This window comes from Pan paniscus, chromosome 1 (genome assembly GCF_029289425.2).
Source record: "Pan paniscus chromosome 1, NHGRI_mPanPan1-v2.0_pri, whole genome shotgun sequence".
Lineage (NCBI taxonomy): Eukaryota > Metazoa > Chordata > Mammalia > Primates > Hominidae > Pan > Pan paniscus.
The window spans coordinates 206,784,983-206,807,007 of NC_073249.2; the positions used below are offsets into that span (position 1 = coordinate 206,784,983).

The 22,025-nt window shown below is 50.1% G+C and overlaps 1 protein-coding gene across 5 annotated transcripts in view; it reads right to left on the bottom strand.

Annotated features, from left to right (window-relative positions):
• Positions 1 to 22,025, bottom strand: part of VWA5B1 (von Willebrand factor A domain containing 5B1) — a 70,754-nt gene that overhangs the window by 28,071 nt on the left and 20,658 nt on the right. For all 5 annotated transcript variants that reach the window (XM_055097291.2, XM_055097283.2, XM_003814406.4 and 2 more), the window contains exons 3-12: positions 20,192 to 20,344; positions 18,586 to 18,856; positions 15,490 to 15,635; positions 14,444 to 14,575; positions 13,663 to 13,787; positions 9,633 to 9,809; positions 5,166 to 5,276; positions 2,791 to 2,993; positions 2,190 to 2,304; positions 243 to 428 (exon numbers count right to left, since the gene is read on the bottom strand). In XM_055097291.2, coding sequence (XP_054953266.1) covers positions 243 to 428; positions 2,190 to 2,304; positions 2,791 to 2,993; positions 5,166 to 5,276; positions 9,633 to 9,809; positions 13,663 to 13,787; positions 14,444 to 14,575; positions 15,490 to 15,635; positions 18,586 to 18,856; positions 20,192 to 20,344 — 1,619 coding nt within the window. The remainder of the gene's footprint in view (positions 1 to 242; positions 429 to 2,189; positions 2,305 to 2,790; positions 2,994 to 5,165; positions 5,277 to 9,632; positions 9,810 to 13,662; positions 13,788 to 14,443; positions 14,576 to 15,489; positions 15,636 to 18,585; positions 18,857 to 20,191; positions 20,345 to 22,025) is intronic.

The window sequence follows — 22,025 nt, forward strand, 5'->3', positions numbered from 1 at the left end:
CTACTGTAGGGGCTCTTAATAACCACATTTTTGAGATGGTGGCATCTACCTTAGCCATGCCACTGTGATTGAATGCCTGTGGCCTGGCAACTGTAAACCCACAACTGGGAAAACTAAACCCACAGCTATAAACCCAATTCCAGTTAGTTTCTAGCTGTCACAAATAGTCTTTCCAGCTAAGGATGATTTGTAGGCATGGGTTCTGGGCCCCCACGGACCCCTGGAGTTTCTAGGATACTTACAGATCTGGGATTGGAGACGTGCAAAGAAGCATCACATACAATGCCATACCCCACCAGCCGTTCTCCAGGGAAGAGGGAGCTGGCACTGATGGGTGAGACCAGGACCTCAGTGGTCTCAGGGAAGATCCACTCCACAGTCACATCGCTCAGGACTGGGGCCATGGCCTTCTTCAAGGATTTGACCATCTGTAGGGCAGGGTCAGAATGCAGTTGGGGGATGTATGAGAAGAGATGTGTACAGAAGATCATGTAAGTATCAGCTTAGTGGGGAGTGGGAGCAGGGAAAAGGGGACAGCAGGCCTTGTGGTGACTTGCCTAGCACTGAGCACACTTCTGAGCTTCTTAGACTCACAGAATGTCAGAGTTGGGGAGCATCTTCGCTTCATCTTTTCTAAGCTTAGCATTTTTATTTTATTTTATTTTATTTTATTTTATTTTATTTTATTTTATTTTGAGACAGAGTCTGGCTCTGTCACCCAGGCTGGAGTGCAGTGGCATGATCTCGGCTCAGTGCAACCTCCACCTCTTGGGTTCAGGTGATTCTGCTGCCTCAGCCTCCTGAGTAGCTGGGATTACAGGCACCCGCCATCATGCCCAGCTAATTTTTTATTTTTAATAGAGACGGGGTTTCACCAAATTGGCCAGGCTGGTCTCAAACTCTTGGCCTCAAGTGATCCACCTGCCTAGGCCTCCCAAAGTACTGGGATTACAGGCGTGAGCCACTGCACACCTGGCCAGTTTAGCATTTTATAAATGAGAAAATCTGAGGCTCAAAGTAGGGCTGTGACTAGCCCAAGGACACACAGGTTTGCGCCAAACCATGGACTGGATAATGATCTTGAGCAAATTCATTTACCTCTCTGGGCCTCAGTTTTCCCTTCTGTTAAAGTAGGAGGGTGTAGTTGAAGGATTATTTGCAATACTGAATTTGACATGTGGTAGGTGTTTAGTAAATGACATGCGCTAGGTGTGGTAGGTGTTTAGTAAATGACAGCTGTGGTCATCACCTAGACTGATTTCCTTGGATGTTCTGTACTGCAAACCTGGAGAAAATGACTTGGGGGTTGTGGCAAGTATAGAGGTGAGCTTTCAAATCTCTCTTCAAGAAAGACCATGCCTTCTTGCTGCAAGAAATGCTGTTAGGTGACAGCTTCCAGTTGCAGCACCCCAGCTTTTGAGCCAAGACCATCTCTCTCCCTGGAAGCCCCAAGTCAATGATTCAGCATGGCAGGGATACTAGATCCTGGTCATTTCAGCACATCCCTGACTTTGATGGGCAACCTTTGCTCCAGAGCTCCCTGCTGGATGGCTGAGACCCTGCCAGGGCATCACAGTCTGAGGCTCTCTTGCCCAATTCTGCTCCCATTTTCCTTTCACAGCTGTTGGACTGGCCTCTTGGCCTGAAGAGTTTTTCTTCCTGCTTCCTCCTCTTCCACCTTTCATAGACCTATCCCCAATAAACATCTTCACTCTTAATCCCAGCCCTGTCTTTGTTTACTGGACTGACAAGGGGATTTTCTAAGGGTTAGATTATTCGTGTCAAATGTGCAGGACATGGAAAGCAGACTATAGCCTCCTTTATTTCTGGGTTCTTTAGATTCTTCTGAGCCACCATTTGTCATCATCAGGAACATGTCCAGATAGGGACCTCAAACACAACTTCAATCCATATAGGTGGTAGCTTTTTCAGGAGCCTCATCTTGTCCAGCAGTGGATGGAGTGTGTGTCCAGTGGCTGGAGACCAGGGGATCTAGCGTCCTGGCATTGCTTCAAGAGTTGCCTGCTCTGTGGCTTGCAAGTCTCTGGTTCTCATTGGGATGCAGTGTGGCCTAGTGAAGAGCTCAGATTTGGGGTGTCATCCCAGCTCCACCACTGAGTTGCCATGTGACTGGTCTGGGCCTCTGAGGTTCCAGCACCAGAAGGGACTGCGTGGGTTCTGCTGCCTACCTTGGGTTGCAGCCGCTCCCCCTCCATCAGGAACTCAGCACTGCCCTCGGACACAGATGCCAGTCCTTTCACCAGTCTGTGGCAGACGTTGGGTCCAATTCCAAAGCTATAGCACCTGGGGGAAGGGGAGAAGAGAGGCTGCTATGTCCTATCCTCTCTGCATCTTTGCCTCCTGATGCAGAAAGGGACAGAGCATGGTCTGGCAGGATCTTGGAGCTGGCCCTATCTTCAGGTAGAGGGAGAGGGAGAAGGAAGAGGGGCCATCGGGGGTACCTACATACACACCCGTCAATTCACCCACAGACAGTCCATTAATTCCCACCCAGCACAGAGCGGGAGCAGCCTCTCCCTTGGCTGTGGGACCTCTCCCTGGGCTTCTCTTGTGAGTCGTGTGCAGAGGCATGGGTAGCTCACCCATTCAGAACTTGAGAGGGAAAAAGATGAACTTTGAAATCAGCCCACACTATCTTGGAAGCAAAGCCCTTTGGGAATTGTGGGTCCTATCCTCTCCCTCTGGCATTTTCCACATTGCCCTTGGGCTCTGACGCCCCAGCCCCGGCAGCCTGGAGTCACCGAGCCTAGACCCTCAGCCAAGGCCGACCTGGTGGAGAAGGCGTGATTTCGCACCAGCTCCAGCACCTTCCCCGTGTTGTTGACAGCGCCATCTGTGATCAGGAAGAGGAGCCGTGGGTGGCCTCGGTGCACTGGCTGCCTGATGACCCACTTGAGAGGGGAAAGGATGTTGGTCCCACCCATGTCGGCCTTCATTCTCTGGATGTCATCACAAGCCATGGCCAAGCTGTCCTGCAGAGAAGCAGACAGTCCCCAGTGTCACCGTATGGTACAGAGACTCTAGACCACCTAAGGAAGAGGACTTTGTTTCCCTAGATCTTCTTTTAGCCTCACCAGAGTTGACCCATGCTCCCAATTTCATCCCTGCCCACACTCACAGGAAGAATGGGTGGCCACTCATTTGGTGTCATCCTGCTCAACAGCACCCCGTACCAATGCCTGAAACACCAACCAGTTGTCCTTTCTGGGTTCTCCTTTAAAAATAGAAGCACTCCTGGAACACATTAAACCCCTGATTCCTTAGCACACATGAGGTTTCTTTTTCTAATGAGGGAGGTGGGTGGTGTGATGGAAAGAGCACTGGACTAGAAATCTTAAGATCTGAGTGCAGAGACTGACTCTGGCACCAGCCCCCTGTGACATTTTGAGAAAATCATTTCTCTAATCCAGGCTTCAGATTTCCTTGCTCTGGACCAACTGTGTGGGTCCCAACTGGCCAAGGATGGATGTCATTTGCAGCAAGAGTAAATTCCCACTGGATACAGTGACCTCCTCCTAGCTCAGGGGGATGCTATTTCAACATCCACCCTTGGACAGGACTTAGAAGTAACAGCATGTTTGGGAAGTCAAGGCAGGTGGATCACTTGAGGTCAGGAATTCGAGACCAGCCTGGCCAAAATGGTGAAGCCCTGTCTTTATTAAAAATACAAAAATTAGCTAGGTGTGGTGGTATATGCCTGCAATCCTAGCTACTTGGGAGGCTGAGGCAGGAGAATCGCTTGAATCTGAGAGGCAGAGGTTGCAATGAGCCAAGATCAAGATCGCAGCACTGTACTCCAGCCTGGGTGACAGAGAAAGAGAGACTCCATCTCAAAAAAAAAAAAAAAAAAAAAAAAGGGAAAAGAAAAAAGAAAAAAAAAAAGCAGTAATGGCATGTATCAAAAGTCTTAAGATGTATGTGTAGCTTTTGAGCCAGCAAGGCTAGGAATTAATCCTAAGGGAATAATTAAAGATGCATGCAAAATCTGTGATACAAAGATGACTAAATAAAATGGAAAGAACTTTAATGCTTGACTGCAGGGGTTTTGTTAAATAAGTCCCAATCTATCTGTGTAGTGAAATACTAGGAAGCCATTACAGTTACATTACAGATTAATACTTACTGGCATGGAAATACATTCATGATAGACTGCTGCGTTAGAAAAGTAGGTTACAGAACAGTATGGAAGGCCTAATCCTATCTTTATTGAAAATGTGTGTAAATGCATAGAACAAGGGCTGGAAGGATTTATACTAAGCTCTTAGCAGTGTCTTTTCTTCCTTTTATCCTGACTGACATAATCACAGGAGATTTTTTTTAAAAATTTTGTTTTTGATGTGTACATTTAAAAACTGTGGAATGATCAATACATATTATTCTTTTGTTGTTGTCATTGTTTGTAGAAATGAGGTCTCACTGTCCTGCCCAGGCTGGAGTCAAAGCTCCTAGGCTCAAGCAACCCTCCCATCTCAACCTCCCAAGTAGCTGAGATTACAAGCACATGCAACATATATTATTCTTGCATTTTTAAAACTCATAACATTATTTTTAGTTGAAAAGTGTCCCATTTGCTTGTCCTTCCTCCCTCCTTTCCTTCCTTCCTCCCTCCCTCTCTTCCTCTTCTTAGATCTGGGTAGGATGCTCCAATTTTGAACACGCTGCTGGGGCCACAGCCTTCTTGTTTCACACAGTATCTTGAGCCTTGTGAGTTCCATTCTTAGCCCACTGCCACGCCCACTCATCCACCTATTCACTCCCCTACTCCTTATCATCCGCTTCCTTAGCTCAACCTTGCATGTGTCCATCATCCTTGTGAAACGGAGGCTTCAGTGAGTGGCAGGCCTGGGCTATGTCCTCTCTCTACCCACTTTCCGTACCTCATTTCTGTACACACACACACTTTGCCCAAAATATTGTTTGATTCTAAAGAGGAGGGGATGTCAGAAGGCTGAGATGTCAGAAAAATGTCCAAACAGAGATAGTTTCTCTTCAGTTCTCTGCCCCCGGGTGTGATCTGGGTTCTCTGTGGGTAGGCAGCTTCTGAGGCCAGCACTAGGGTTTTAACTATTTTTTCCCCTTTCCCTCCTTTCCTCTGCTCCCCACCATGCACCACCCTCCTGGTCCCAGCCTTGCCCCCTCATTACCTCACTGTAGGTCTGGCTGGAAGGAAAAAGGCTCTTAAATGTGGATCCAAACCCGATGATATTGAAGAGGCAGGCTGGCAGGAGGCTCTTAAGGGCCACCAACATGGCATCCTGGCAGAAGAGAAAGGGGTTTTCAGGATTCAGGAAGGAGTTCTTGTCACTCGGCCACTGCACTCCAATATTCCCTTTCCCAGCACACGAGCAGCCTTCAAACAGGCCTTTACCCTCCTCTGTCTGCACCCAGCAACTCCTTTTCCCTCACATCAAGAAATTTGCTGACACTGACCAGAGGCTGGACCAAAGCCACCACCACCACCACCACCACCACCACCACCACCATCATCATCATCATCGTCGTCATCATCATCATCATCAAACTTATCCATGTAGCAGGTCTGATTTCTTAAAGCCTTTCTATTATGGCTTTCCAGTTCCACTTAACCTCTTCCTGATCCTGAGAGGTGGGGAGAGCAGGGAGCACCCTCTCCCTGCTGCCAAAGCAGAATTGATGTCCAAGGGAGGAAAGTGGCCTGGTCCAGGTCACACTGTGGATGGAATGGCTTCTGGCCCTCCTGTGGGACCTTCTGCATCAGACTCATCCTAACCATCACTAAGGACACATCCTCAGGGGCAGTCTCTTCAGCTCATATTTGTCAGGTACACAGGATGTACTTTACATGCATCACTTCACTGATCTTCACCATAACCCTTCGAGGCAGGTACGCTTTTATCCCCATTTTATAGAAGAGAAGATTGAGGCACAGAGAGGGGAAGTAACATGTTGGTGAGCATCCAGAGGGTAAATAATGGAGTCTGGACTCAAAGCCATGTCACTTTGCCTCCAAAGTCTATGGACACTAAACATAACCCATGTAACCCCAGCAGGAGACCTTGATAAAGGTAGACTGAAAAAAAATAGTGACAATGAGGGAGGTGGAGGTGATGGTAGAAGCAAAATTGATGATGATGATGATCATGATGATCATGATGGTGACGATGGTTATGATACAATGCAATGATAAATATCAAGCAATTACTATGTGCTAAATGTTCTAAGTTATGTCACCCCTCTGAGCCTCAGCTAGGTGCATAGTAAACATTCAGTAAATGGTTATCATTATCAACTCAATGAGATCTATATTAATATTAATAACCCTGCTTTACAGATGAGGAAACTGAGGCTCAGGAGAGCTAAGGAATTGCCCTGGATTGCAAAACCTAAGACTAATGACAGAGGCTTTAAAAACACAGCTTTGGCTGGGCACGGTAACTCACGCTTGTAATCCGAGCACTTTGGGAGGTGGAGGCAGGCAGATCATGAGGTCAGGAGTTCGAGACCAGCCTGAACCGTCTCTACTAAAAACACAAATATTAGCCGGGCATGGTGGTACACGCCTGTAATCCCAGCTACTCAGGAGGCTAAATCAGGAGAATTGCTTGAACCCGGGAGGCGGAGGCTGCAGTGAGCCGAGATCACGCCACTGCACTCCAGCCTGGGCAACAGAGTGAGACTCATCTCAAAAAAAACAAAACAAAACAAAAAAACCCCACAGTTCTGAGATTTTTATTCACGTTGGCTCTGCCTTGGCAGAGGAATGAAGGTCTGTCTCCCCCTCACCCCCATGTCCCCCATCTTGTTTATTGATAGTACCCCAGGGATCTCAGCATGGCTTCAGGGAAGCCGTCATCCTTCATGATCTAGAAGAAAACAGCTGCAAGAGGATTCTGGCACCTTTTACACCACACAGATTTCCAGGCTCCACATACTCACACCCCAATCCCATCCCCCACCCTGCAAACATTAACATTAACATTCTCTCAATCTCTCTTCATTGCTTGCGTCAATACATTTGGTTTCTCTACAAAAGAAGTCAATGTCTGCTTATTTTTTCATTAGTCACTAATGCATATTCCTGCTAGGAGGAGATTCTGCTGATCCATACAGATTGTCTCTGCTCACACCTATTAGAATTTTTAAAGCCATGTTTTTGGCAGCAAGTGGCAGCTGAAGAATGAGACCAGCTGCAGGAAATTAAATTGGCCGGACTTTCCCCTTTGGCATAAGCTCTTTGGATTTCTATTTTCTCCCTCCTCCCTGAGCCTAGATTTTCCTAAAACTTCAACCCAGTGGGTCACAATTAAGGACCCAAGCAACCTTCCAGTGGCCTCATTGTCAGTGAGGAAAGGGGTGTGTAGCCTGAGTAATTTCTGTGCCTTTCTCTAAAAGGGTCATGTTTAGCAGAATGGATGGCACCAATGCAAAGCCATTTGTGAAGGCATGACCTTGAGCTCAGTGAGCTGAACTGGAGAAGGGCAGGAGAGATTCCAAGGAGAAAGAGGACTGAAAGGAGAGCCAGAGAAAGTTATTGTCCGAGAATTCTGGAATGCAAAGATTGGACAGGCTTTCAGTCCAGGAAGTGGATTTCCATTTATGAACTAATTACATTTAACTGGTAGTAACTGCCTGGAACACTGGATGAGAAGGATATAGACTGAGTCCAGGCTCAGCAGGAAAAAAAATGTCATGACCAATTATTGAATTGAGGTCTACCTGGGCTTGGGAGAGGGGAGCAGAGGGATATATGACATACGTTCACTCTGCCTGAATTGATCCTTCTCTCTCTACAGAAAGTATGAATGAATCCCAGAGTTGAGAATCAGCTTGTCCACAGTCACAGAGCAAATCGGTGGCAGAATTGACCCTGGAATCCAGGTGTTGCTTTTGGCATGATGCCATGCAGCAGAGATGACATCATCAGAGAAGAGAATTTTTTAGTGGAACAGTATGCATAATTCTCCATAAGCAATGTAAGGAAAATGAGCTCTGAAGCAAGATATAGAAGGCTCAGGCTCTCTCACTAGCCCTGTGATGCTGGCAAAAGCACTTAGCCTCTTGGCGACTCAGTTTCTTTACCTGGAAAGTGGAGGGAAAATGGATTAAATGCTCCCTAAGGCATGTTTTAGGTTTATGCTTCTGTGACGCTCTAGGGTAACTGAGACATCTTACGAACTGATAAAGATGCAGAACGGGATACAGATGGCCACAGAGGCCTTGAGCGTGCTTCAGCACTCCAGCACCGAGGACAGCTTCTCATTCCAATGTTTGCCTCTGATGGTGGGCAGGTTGGGGAAGAAGGTGCCAATCAGCCCTACTACACCCCTGTGTCATGAGACTTCAAACAGGAACTTGGGTCCTGTGTATGATTCCTTTGTCATACTTCAAGACAACTGTAGCAAACCCATGGAGATACCTGGCATCCTAGATCCCACCCAACCCTCCTCTCCTTGCTGAGCTTGGTGCCCTGGAAACAAGAGCTTGCTCTGGGAACAAACTAGGGGGAAAGATGAAATTTCAGGTGACGGCAGAGCCCCACTCTGTTCTTGCCCCCTCCTTCCTTGTTCTCCTGAACTCAGTTATCCTTTACCCGGATCAATAAAGAGATAGAAGGCTTTTTATGCATAAACACAGAGCTAGGCCCCATGGAAAAAGAGAGGTGAGAGGATAGACGACCCTTTTCCTAAATGAGTTCATAACTCCAGAGAGACAGACATCTGCACAATCAAAAATACAAGGGAGTGTTGGATAATGCCACAATGGAGACCAGTAATCTCCTGGGGGTGGGGCAGGGGGCAGGTGAAACGCATCTGGATTGTGAGGGGGGAGGATTCTATCACCATTGCTTCCACCCTCCTGAGGAGCTCTCCTTAGCAGGGAGACCAAGCTCCCATGTATTCTGATTGGCTAGCAGGCCTGTGCCTCTCTCTTGACTGTCAGCTCCTTGAGGACAGCAAATGTGTTTGCATTCTGCTGTTTTTCCAGAAGGCCAAGGGCAAGGCTTGGCACCTATTAGGCATTTGAAAAAAAGAGAAACCAAGTCTTTTCTACCAAATTCTACACATTCCTTGATGGCAGGGGCCATGTCCACTGAAGCTCTGATGTCAGGTGGTGGGGACCATCAGGGAGACATGGATTTAATTTTAGACCACAGTGGCCATGTGACCTTGGGCAGGTGACTGAAACTCTCAAGATCAGCTTTTCTGTATGGAAAATGGCAAAAATAGGATCAAACGCATAAGATTATTGTCTGGATTAGATACCAAGCTTCACGTTAAGTGGCTAGCACCGTATCCAACACATAGCAGACCCTCAGCAAATGTTACTTCCCTTCCCCTCTTCCCTGTGCCCTGCTCCACTCAGTACCTACTGGAGTGTTTTAGCTAAAGTTTGTAGAATGCAAAGGACAGCTACGGATGACTTCATCCCTTATAAATGGATGCCAGCTCAGCCTCTGCTCACACCACTTCATGTTTTTATGGGGATGCAAATGGAGTTTCGGTATCTCTGTTTAAACTGATTTTTAAAAGTTGTTTCTTGGAACAGAAAGTGCTGAGGAAGCTGGATTGGGGGCACACAGCTGATTTCCCCTGGAGCCCTGGGCCCTCGGGAGGGGTTCTCTCAGCAGGTACCTTGACTCGGTGCATGCTGATCCCGCTCATGCTGCTGCTCCTGTCAATGAGGAAGATGAACTCCCCGTGGGCCTTTCTCAGGCATGGCTGGACTGACTGGAGGTCGGGACAGAAGTTGAGCATGATGACGGAGTGGTGGGGAATGTCTTTGTGGAGGCGTTTTCGAATGATTTCTGTCTGGAAGAGAAAAGAACACTCTGATTGGGCAATCAGGGGGTCAAGAGGTACTCCAGGGGACTCATGCTGGTCCCTGTCACTCACCGTGCACCCACATCCTGCTCAGGCTCTGCATGGAAGACTTCCGGGCTGACTGTGCTCAGCTCCTCTGTTTGCTAGACCTTCACGGGTTGCAACAGCAAGCATGGACTTTGCAGACAGAAAGACTTGGGTTTGCATCCCAGCTCTGTCACCATCCGACTGTGTGATATGGGGGTGAGTCCCTCCTCTGGGTCTATTTACCCATTTGTAAAATGGGGCGAATAATGTCCCCTTCTCAGGGTGGTTGTGAGGATGAACTGAGTCAGCACAGATGTGAGAAGCCCGTTGGTTGAGTAATGGTCTCTTGCTTTTACACTCAGTGTGTATACTGCTCTCTGGCTCATCTTGGCTGTGAACTGGGTTTCCTTGGTTTACCGATTCTCTCCCATTGTTAAATTCCTACTCATTCTTCAAATTCTACCTGTTTGGAAAGGCTTTCCCAATTTCCAGGTGGACTTAATTACTTAGTTTCCTCATCCATTAAATGAGGACAAGAAGACATACCTCACTGAGTTGTTGCATGGGTTCAGTGCACCTGTGAAGCTGGCTGCCTGGCAGAGAGCAATGGCCTCTAAACAGCAGCCATCATTGCCATTGCTGCTGCTGCTGTTGTTGGTCCTGGAGGCCCAGGCACTTCTCACACCGAGTAGTTTTTTGCTCCGATCTCTGCCTCCCATCAACTTGTTTGCTATTATACTTGAAGGCAGGTCATCTCTTAGCTTCTTTTACCTCTCCAGAATTTAACACAGGGCCTAGTCCAGAGATGGATCAGTAAAGATTAAGGGAAGGACAGCGCCTTGGTGCTTATCCTTTTATGTGGCCTCCTAGCTGGCCCTGAGGCCAGGACCCTTCCCCTTGCTTCTCCCCTTCCCCTTCACACAGAATCTCATTTCCTTTGTTCTCACGCTGCTTTCACTTTCCACCCCGACTTTCTCTCTCTGTCTCCTTATCTGGCTGTCTCTGTGTGTACACGTGTCTCTGTGTCTGTTTCTCAGTTTCTGTCTATTTGGGTTCCTTCCCCATCTCAATAGATGACATCACCACCCACCCAGTTGTTCAAACCAAACGCCTAACAGTTGTCCTCAGTTCCCCTCTTTTCCTCACTCCACACATTCCATCCTGCAGCAAAGCATTGCCAGTCCTGCTGCTAACATGCAGCCAGAACGCGTCCACATCTCTCTGACTCCACTGCTACTGCCCGTGTTCAGGAGAGGACTGTCTCTCTCTCTAGACCTTTGCAATAGTCTCATCCTGCTCTCTTTCTCCAACTTTTATCTCCCTGTGGTCCATTCTGCAGAGAGCAGCCAGAGCGACTGTTCTTGTCATTCTCTTGCTCAAGCAGTGCCCTCACTGAATACTCTGAACCATAGTTTAGGAAGCCCCCTGTGGCCTGACCCCTGCCTGCCTGTCCACCTCCTCTCTACCCACTCTGCTCCCTACATTTCAGCCGCACTGACCTTCTTCCTGTTTTCCAAAAAGGTCACCATTGTTCTGCTTCCTGCTCTTTCATCCCTTGTGCCCTCTCCATCCATTCCTCCCACGTTGGGCTCTTGGTCTTCTGCCAGGTCTCATCCTCAGACAGGCTTTTGCTGACGCCCGGCTAAAGAACACCCAGCACCTACTACTCATGATCATATCAGCCCTCTCCAAACAGATCTGGCTCATTGATTTGCTTTTTTATTTTTATTTTTTGAGACAGAGTCTCGCTCTGCCACCAGGCTGGAATGCAGTGGCTCAATCTCGGCTCACTGCAACCTCCAACTCCCTGGTTCAAGCAATTCTCCTGCCTCAGCCTCCCGAGTAGCTGGGATGACAGGCATGCGCCACCACGCCCAGCTAATTTTTGTATTTTTAGTAGAGACGGGGTTTCGCCATGTTGGCCAGGATGGTCTTGATCTCCTGACCTTGTGGTCCGCCTGTCTCGGCCTCCCAGAGTGCTGCGATTGCAGGGGTAAGCCACCGCGCCCGGCCTGATTTGCTTTTTTTCCTCTGTCTTTCCATCCCAGAATATAAGCTCCATGAAGAAGAAGACTGTGTCATTCTCAGTATTGCCCCCCTAAGATTTATTTGTTGAATAAATAAGTGAGGGAATTAATCTATGTGGGCCTTTTTGTCTGCCACTAACCTGTGTGTGCATCTTTTCATGTTTTTGTTTTTTTTTTTTTGCCTCTGTTACTCTTGGCATCTCTGTGTCTCACGCGTGGTGTGCCCTTCTATGTGATCTACCCTCTCCTTGCTAAACCAGGGTTTCTGACAGCTTGTCCCACCCACTCTTCCTGATTGATGTTCACCCTGTGGATACCCACAACCCACTCTTCTCCCTGCCAAGGGATCTCGCTGTCTTTCTCCCACGTGAAGCCGCTCCACCAGAGGCCACAGCCCAGACCGGCTCTTTTGATGACAGAGCCCTAGGCAGAAGCAGCCACATCTGCCAGTGAGAGAAATCACCTCCAGAAACCTTATCTGCCTCTCAGAGGGACTGGGTTGGTGCCCTGGCTCAGGATTCTCTAATGTCTCCTCAAGCTGCCATTATCCAATTACAATAAACTCATCATTTCTTAGCAGCTGTGGGTTGATTGCTGTCATCCCTGGAGTTTGTGAGAATACAGGCTATTTGCATAACCACCCCAAGGTGGCAAGTTAATTCTCATTTGCTTCCGCCATCCCCGAGCCAATTATTTAAGGCTTGGCAGGCAGGGCAGCCAGCCCCAGGCCTGGGAGGCCCACTGGGCCCCACTGGCCCATAGGCAGCAGTTCTCAGAGCTCAATGGGACCTCTGGCACTGCCACCCCCTACTCTGAGAACCCCGGGCTCCAGCTTCTTATCCCAACTGACTCATCTGGCTGAGGGGCACCTCTGGGAGAGCATGTGCTTCTAGGGGGGGTCTCTGTCCACTTCCCCACCTTGCCACTGCCCTGTGCCAGCTAGGCGGGCAGAGCATGGGTGGTGGTGTGAAATCCAGCTCAACTGCCCCACAGAATCCATTCTCATCCCTTAGCCTCCTGGTCACCAAATCTAACTTCTGAGATCACAGTCTTTCCCTTCCTCCAGCTTACTGGTGATCTTTGGGTGCCAGATCTCAGTTTTCTCATCTAAAAAGGGGGCTAATGGAAAGAAATGAGCCATCATTCTGAAACCTATCTTGGCATTCAGGACCTGGCTCAGTGTGCAGGACCATGAGCGGGAGGCAGAGCATGGGGTGTGACTTGTGGCTGACGCTCAGCCTCCAACGTTCCCTTTCCCATTCCTGCCCCCTGGCCAGGCCTCCTTGTCCTGCAGCTTCATGGGGTGGGGGACAGCAGAAGGAGAGGATCTTTCTCAGGCTTTCCCCACTCTGCCTTTGTCCTTTATGTCATAGCAAGCAAGGGCCCCAGAGGGAGGAAGAGCAAGAGGCTACTCAGCTGGTGGGTAAGGGAGGTCCAGGAGGTAAGGAGCTGAAGGGTCCTGGGCACCCCTGGGGATGCAGAGGCCTGGAGGAGGCCAAGGCCATTCTGCCACCATATATAAATTTTCCTGGCTTAGGCACCTGCTAGGTCCTGGAGAAAGGTGATCTGGCAGGAGGCGGGAATAGAGCCAGGATGACGGGGCATTTGAAAGTGCCCTGCAGTGCCCAGGGGCCCACAGAAGGAAACACTTCTTGCCTGGTGTCTGCCTCCAGCTTGCTGGATGACCTCGGGCAGGTTACCTCCCCACCTCACTTGTTCAGTGGAGACCAGGCCTCAGCGCCACCCCAACTCTGCCACCGTCCACTCCCCACCTCAGTTGCCCTCACCTTCCGCTCTGCTCTGCTCTTCTTCTTCATCCCTTTAATGAAATCTGTTCTTCCCTTCAAGTGCTGGTCAAACTCTCCCAGGGTCATGTCCCCTTTCTCTATCAGGACATGGGGCATATGGGGCTCTGCAGAGATGAGATCGACTTTCAGCACTTGGCCAGGTATCGTAGGAGAAGGATGCTGGGGGCTTTGGTTTAGGTGCAAGATTCTCACAGGGGTGGGACTCCCATTTGGAAGCGGGGTGGAAGCCCTGGCTGTCTGAAGCAGTGTAGGGCTAGGGAAGGCTCCTTAGCTGGGAGGCAGGGGAGCCTAGTGGCCATGGGTGACTCACTGCCCCTCTCTGGGCCTCAGCTGAGCCATCTGTAAAACGGTAGTAGGATGGGGTTAAATGACTCTCTGATGTGTTTAGGTCCTGACATTCTGTGAATTCTTGAACAGACAAGAGTTTCTCCTTGAGGCTACAGAATTTCCAGGGTATCACTGAGCTTTGGGTTTCAAAGATCCTCTCTCTGTTCAGCTGGCCTGGGGGTAAAGTGCCCCGATGAGTGGATGAGACCCTAGGCCTCTGGAGCTTGAATCACGGCAGGAGACACTCGATTCCACCAGCTAGAGCCAACTTTCCCAGAGGGCAAGTAGTGGGTCTCCTCTCCTTGGCCACACCCCCCCGACCCTTTCCCTGGCTAGCTAGCTGCTGGGCAGGGGGCCACATGTTCTGTCCCCACAGGATCAGCACCTCCTCCCTCCCACAGGCAGCCCAGGGGCCCGTTGTAGGGCACCGTACCGCTGGGGTGGATGAGGATCTCCACAGGCCGGTCAAAGGTGTGCTTGTTGGCCAAGGTGATGATGATGCTCTTGGCCGAGCGGGCAGATGGGGCGGCGTCGGCACGAATCTCATGCGTGGGACTCTCCACCCCTGAGTGGCATAGAAAGGCAAGGGGGATATAGGCTCATGAGGTCAGGAGAGAGAGGAGTTCGCTGGGGCACACCAAGATCCAGGCCAGAGATGAGTGACATGCCAGCCCCATTAGGGGCTCCTGACCTGCAGTGTGACCATGGCCAGGCTGCCTCAATTTCCCCACCTGTAAAATGAAAGCTTAGATAGATGGTGTCTGATGACTCTTCCTGCTCTGAACTCAGGATCTAGTGGGGGTCGGAGGAGTTGCATTCTTATAGGGCACGCACAGACCCCAGCATGCTGCCAAGCAGATGGCTCTCAGCGCTCCGTCAGAGGGCGCTTTTTTGATGGGTGCTCCATAAACGCACCTCACACTGGAATGCAATGTTGCTCTAGGAGAGGACGCACTGACAAGAAACCATATCCTAGTGTCCTCTTAAGGCTCTGAGTGGTTGTGGGGAGAAGCTTCAGAGCAATGGTTCTTAATCCTGGTTACATGTTAGAATCTCCTGGGAAGCTTTTAAATGTTTCCATGCTTGGAACTCACCCCAGAATCTCTGGGGGGTGGGATCTAGGATGCAGGATGTTTGGGTGTCTCTGGGTGCTTCTGATATGCAGACAAGGTGAGAACCAGGAAGCAGCTTTACAGCTGTGGCCTCCAGGAGAGGACCAAGGGCCACTATTCCCCACAGACATTCTTCCGAGGAAGCCACTGGGGTGAAAGTCGGTTGCCTTGAAATCCATCCCAGGAAGGGACTTATCTTTGGGCTGCTTGTTGGGGCCATGGGAAATGGGGGTCCACAGGCTTTGTGTACTTTAGTAGGTCTGCCATCTGGGCCAGTTGGCTTTCCTTCCCACCCCCGTCCCATCCCTGACAGCCTTTGGCTTTTGGCCTGAAGCCCACCCATCCCATCTGGATGTCTCCCTCTCACCTGCGAGCAGACATGGCCCACGGATCTCCAGCTGGAAGTTGAACTCATACTCCATGGGGTTGGACACATCGGTGTTCAGGAGAGTCGCCAGGCACAACTTATTCCAGGAGCCTGGGTCCCAGGCACCGAAGCAGTGCCTGTCTTTGCTGGAAAAGGGCCGGGGGAAGGAAAGGAGCCCAGCCAGGGTGGAAGAAGGGGTCCAGCACGAGAAGACAAGGAGAGGACGATGAGTTCCAGGCAGCCCAGCCCACCAAGGGGGCCCCCAGACCCGTACTCTCCCACTCAACCTCACCCCAGGGAGAGCCTGGATTCTGATGTAAGGCACAGCCACCTCCAAGGAGCACCCACACGGGGCCAGGCACCAGGCACGGTGCTCCCGAGGGGTAGCTCACATCGTTCTCACCACAGCTCTGGGAGGAAGATGTCAGGGTCTCCACTTTCCATGCGGGGACACTGAAGCTCAGTGTGGTGAGGTGACTGGCACAAGTTCCCACTATTTTTTTTTTTTTTTTTTTTGAGACGCAGTCTTGCTCAGTCACCCAGGCTGGAGTGCAGTGGTGCTATCTTGGCTCTCTGCAAGCTCCGCCTCCCGGGTTCATGCCATTCTCCTGCCTCAGCCTCCCAAGTAGCTGGGACTACAGGTGCCCGCCACTACGCACGGCTCATTTTTTTGTTTTTAGTAGAGATGGAGTTTCACTGTGTTAGCCAGGATGGTCTCAATCTCCCGACCTCGTGATCCGCCCGTCTCGGCCTCCATTCCCACTATTAAGATTTGGCAGAGTCCTGGCCCAGATCTCCTAGCCTAGGTCTGTCTGGCTCCATGGTGAAAGAGTTTGTACTGCGTCACACCACGTCCTGAATCTCTGCTCTGTCTCTGTGAGCTGCAAGCCCTGCGAGTCATTTCTCCTCTAAGTGTTTGTTTTCCCATCCTTTAAATGGGACAATACTTTGCAGTTGCTTTGAGGACTCCAGGAGCAATGGCTTAGCCAAGTGTCTGTCACCTGCTGAGTGCTCACATTTCGGGACCCTCTTTCTTTGCAATCTCCACCCCATCTCCCATCCTGCTCTGTCTCCACAGGCACACCCCCTAAGGTCTTTAATCTATGTCCCTCCATATGCACACATCCTTGTAAAATACTTGGCAGCATTTGGGTGTGAGTGTGCTTTAAGCTGACACGATTGCCTTATATTATGAGTCTCCCTCGATCTCTTACTTTTTTTGGCACCATGTTATGTCTTAAAACTCTACCCAGGTGGCTGCAAACCCAAGTCCTCACTGCTAACTTGGTGTCACTTGGGGGCATCCATTACATTGTACTTGTTGTTCCCAGCTCAGCCTCCCTGCATCCACAAATAACGCCACCATGAATATCCCTGTCCGTGCTCCCTTTGGACTTGTGAAAGAACTTCTCCATGATCCCTGGGTGAAAGGCCACACCGAGGATTGCCAGATTGCTTTCCAGCGTGGATGTCCCCGTTCCTAATTCCATTAGCAGTGAACAAGCATCCCCCCTCTCCTCACTAATACTTGGCATCATCTGGTTTTTGAATTTTGTCTTGTGTCACTCTATCTGAGCTCCTTTGAGATTCACAGGGGTTTGAGGCAATCTTTTCCCAAGAGTGTCACTCTTAACTCTGCCTGCTGGAATGGGCAGGAATAAGCGTATTAGGACCCGCTCAGTGGCATCAGGGCCACCTGAGCTTCTTGTTCCCTGATCCACTGAGGTCCCGATGTCCCAGCTAGGCCCTGCCTCTCAAATGCACAAGGCTCATTGTCACTGGCAGCACTTACAAAGACAACACACAGGCTGGCGCTCTTTGGTCTGAGACTGGCTTATGCCACCAGCTTCTCTGTTGTGCCAAGTGTTGTCCTTCAAGGCCCTGCACGATCCCACTTGTCACCACCCATCTGACCTCTCTCCTTTCCTCTCTCACTCTGCGATAGCCACCCTAGCCTTTCTGCTGCTGCCGTGACACATGGCACCTGCTGCTGCCTCAGGGCCTTTGCACTTGTGACTCTCCCTGCACAAAATTTTCCCTCTAGAATACGTCCATGGCTTGCCCCCTTCATTCAGGTCAGGCCACAAATGATGCCAGTTCTTGTCCATTGGAGCTAAAATAGCACTTGTCCCACTCTGTCCCCTTCCATCCCCTATAGCACTTATTTTCATAGAAAATGATCTCAGCTGTAAGTGCCTTAGACTGTGACCCACCTCCTTTTCCCTCCTATACACCAGGGGAGGACAGAGAAACTGCCCAAGTACTGGGCTTTTCATGTTCCCCTCCCCATCCTGTCGAAAACCCTCTTAATGGTTCCTTGTTGCTTTTGGGAGAAACGCAGTCTTAGCCAGGGCCAAAGGGTGACCAATGCCTCTGCAGCCTCATTGCGTGCCACCTGTGCTTCTGTTCCTCTCCAGGGCCCTGTCCTTGCTAACCCAGGGCCTTTGTTACTGCTTCTCTCACCCACGGGAACGCTCCTCTCTGTGCCTGCATCCTCTGCATCGTTCAGTTCTCAGCTGAAACATCACTCCTCGGAGAAGCCTGGCCCGGCCCCTGGTCCCCCGGGGTTGGGTCCCTCTTTTATACTCTTAGCCCAATGAACTTCTCCTTCCTTGTACTTTTCAGTCAATAACGCATTCCAGTACAGAATTAGTCACATAATTAGTTGTGTTATTCATTGTATAATGGTCTTCCACCAAGTTCCAAAATGTCAGGAAACATGTCGGTTTTTCTCTTTCTCTAACAACCAGCCCAGTGTCAGCCCTAACAACCAGCCCAGTGTCTGGCACATTGTAGGTGCTCAGAAAGTACCTGTTGAGTAAAGTTATGAAATTTGGACAGCTTGGAAATGCTGATTCCAAGCTGTCCAAATTTCGTAACTTCTGGCCAGTACCATTACAGGGGCATTTCAGGGACACTTTTAAGTGTTCTAAAAGTGAGCAGGGGAGAAGCAAATGGCTCAGAGGGTGGCAATCGTACAGCAGCGCCTCCCCATCTCCTCCCTGTCTCCCCCCACCCTGTCCCCTACTAATGTCACCTGACGCACTCTCTGCTGCCCACCTGGGACTCTGATTGGTCTGGGCAGGGCTTCCTTACCCCTGGGCCTGTTGGTTGGAGGTGCCAGTGCTCTTGGTGCAGAACTGGGGCACAGTTGGGGCACAGACAGCAGGCAGAAGGACCCTCACAGCCCCGCTGGGCAGCGTTGGGAGCTCCGAGGAGGTGCTGATGAAGATGGTGACATTCTCCATGGGGGCAATGGTCCCCAGGTTGGCCACGAACAGGATCCGCTCCAAATCCTCATCCAAGGTCACCTTTCCCGGTGTGCAGGAATGAGGGGCGATGGAAACCCCCTCTTGCAGAATGTTCCCTAAGTGCCAGGCTGGCGTCAGAGGCTGTACATAGATTATCTCTGATCCCCTCTAAGATTGCTCTTGTGGTAAGTGTGAGTGGCCCCATTTTGCTGATGGGAAAAATCAAGGCTCAGCTTGAGGGTGTGACTTGTGAATAAGTAACCCATTGAAGCAGGATCTGAACCCCCATGTGTCTGACTCTAGGCCTGTGAACTTTCCACTCTACCTTGCTGGGAGTGGAAAACTTGGACTCACAAAACCCCCAACAGAAGGTTACATTTTCATCCTCCAAACTCTACTTCCCACCCCAAGAACCAAATCGAAGCATCCTCCACCTTGGGGATCCATAGTTTTGCTCATGCTCTTTCCTTTTATCAAAACACCCATTCCTTCATCCCTAATTAGCCAGTCTACCCACCCACGCAACCCCTCCGTGAACACCTCCTTGGTCCCTGATCTGGGCTGGTCTTTTCCTCTAACATCATCACAACCTCTCTTGACACAGCCACTTTCCACCCCCTGCTCCCATCATGGTTACTCCTAGACAGATCCTAACTAGACTTTCAGACTGTGATAAATCATAACAACTCAGGGACAACTTTGCACGTTACACAGGATGAGTGCTTACCGAACATTTTAATAACCACGTGAACAAACTTCACCTTGATCGTAGATTCAATAGTAAGAATCTCTTACATTATATTATACCTGGTCTACGTTCTAGCCCTGGCTCTTCCACTAACATGCTGTGTGACGTGCTGCCTAAAAGGCAGTAACAGCTGTCTTTTACTGACCTTGAGCCAGTTGCTCTCCCTCTTTGAGCCTCAGTTTCCTCAGTAGCAGGCATTAGTAGCCATGCTTTGAGTATTTACTGTGATGTGAGTCCTCTGCGTGCATTATCCTGGTTGAGCATCGGGTGAGGACAGCTATTTATTCCATTTTACAGAGGGGGTTCATTTTTTCTCTAAGCTCCACCATTTGTGAGCAACAGGAAAGGAAGTCAAATCCTGGTGTGACTCATCCCACAGCCTCTGAACTTAAAAGATATGTTATTCTGTTCTCTAGAGAGACCTTTAAAATCCTTTTGTTGCCTCCCTTCCTTTGATCCTCACACTTTTGAGGTGACTACAGAAAGTCAATTACCTCTGTCTTACAGACAGTGAAGCTGAGGTTCAGAGAAGTTCATTATTGGCCCAAGGTGGCACAGGATTCCGTCCAAGATTCTTGACTAGTTCAGTGCTCTTTCTCCCTCATATCCCACTGCTATCCTTGCAGCTGGCCTGAGGCTCCAGCCCAGGCAGCCTCTGGCTGGCCAAACCCAGGTCCCGCGGCAGCCCTTCTGGTCTCCTTACCTGTGACTGTTGGGGATCGAACATGGGAGGCATCGAAGTGGCCGCTCTCCAGCTTGGCTTTGTCCTTGATCTGTACTGTCACGACACGGTCGGCAATGACTGCCTCAAAGCCGATCACGGTGGTGCACTCATCCAGGGGGTACACGAAGAGGCCTATAGGAGCAGGGCCCAGTATCGTGGGGCGCCCCAGGCCCACCCTGCACACCCCTTGCCTGGAAGGAAGCTGAACCCTTGGCCTGCCCGTTGGGTGGTGCCCACTGCCACTTAGTGGATGCCGAGAGGCCTCTTGGCAGACAGCCAGACTGGGACCAGGTGGGTAAGCACAGCAGCAGGGCCAGCTCTTATTTTGCAGGTGTGTAAGCCTGGTGTGGCCAGAACTTCTGATTTTCCAAGAGAATGAAAACATGGGTTTCTATGGGACTTGTGTGGGCCTCATATAGCACATCTGTGTGGTCAGTTTTGTCTGTGGGCCACAAGTTTGCCACCTGTGGCATGTAAGATTGGGGCTTTGGAGGAAGACTAGGGTTCTAATCCAGACCCCGTCATGTTTCCTAGCCAGGTGACCTTGGATAAGACACTTAGCTTCTCTAGGCCTCCTAGCACCACCTGTAAGATGGGGATAAGGAAGCCTAATTCCCAGGGTTTGTAGTGAGAATCGAAAAAATAGGCATCATTTATTAAGCCACGTGCCACACATTATTATATCTTAGTGCTTCTCAAACTTTCGAAGCTCACGAATGACCTCGGATTTTGTTAAAATGCAGATTCAGATTCAGTAGCTCTGGGGTAGGGCCAGACGTCCTGCAGTTCTAAGCAGCTTCTGAGTAATGCTGGTGGCTGGGGATCACATTTACAGTATTAAGGTCTTATTTTATCTACCCTCTTAATATTGGAACAGCACAATGCTGGGTCCAGGGTGAGCCCCTCACAAACCCCGACCTCCGCTCCCTCTGGGCCTCAGTTTCCTCATCTGTAAAATGGGGGCACTTGTTCCTTCTGCATGTGGAAAGCCAAAGGGCTGCTGGAAGTTATTTGGTATTTAGCCCCCTGAGTCCGCAGGTGGATTCTCATTTAAGTCACCCTCTCTAGGTTTCCTGGAACACAGGAACAGGGCCATTTGCCCTACCCAGGAGATTTCTAAGGGGAAGAAAGTTTCCCTGCAGCTCCCTTTGGGTAGTGTTGGTCCTCAGGGCAGCCTGCAGGGGTTTCAGAACCTCAGGTGGAGCTGAGGTTTGGTCACCAAAGGTTGGTGACCAAAGACATGAAGTTTGGTGGTTATGAGGCCCCATCACTGCAGATACGAAGGGAATCCTGGCCGGTGCCCTCCTAGCCTTCCCACAATTCCCCTCCTGAAGTGGAAGGAGAGGAGTTTGATTTACAAATGACTCTGGCAGGCCAGTGTGACTCCACATCCCTGACCGTGGTTCATATTCACAGATGGTTTCTCAGTCCACAAAGTCCTGCCTTCTGTATTACCTCATCTGCTCTGCCACAATCCAGGGCATCTGGACAGCAGAGAGGAGCATAGTGATTTTGAGGGAGTGGCAGCTTCCCCAGGGTCATAGGAGCAAGAACCATGGCTAGGAGTGGAGGCTCCTGGCTTTGACTGAGTCTTGATGCCTCTCCTCTTGTGAGGCTCCCTGGAGAAAATGTGGGACTGACCTGTGGACAGTGTGCCTTGTGGACTGTAAAAATGTGGGGACAGTCTGGTGCTGTGGCTCATGCCTGTAATCCCAGTACTTTGGGAGGCCGAGGTGGGTGGATTGCTTGAGCTCAGGGGTTCGAGACCAGACTGGGCAACATGGCAAAACCCCGTCTCTACAAAACATGCAAA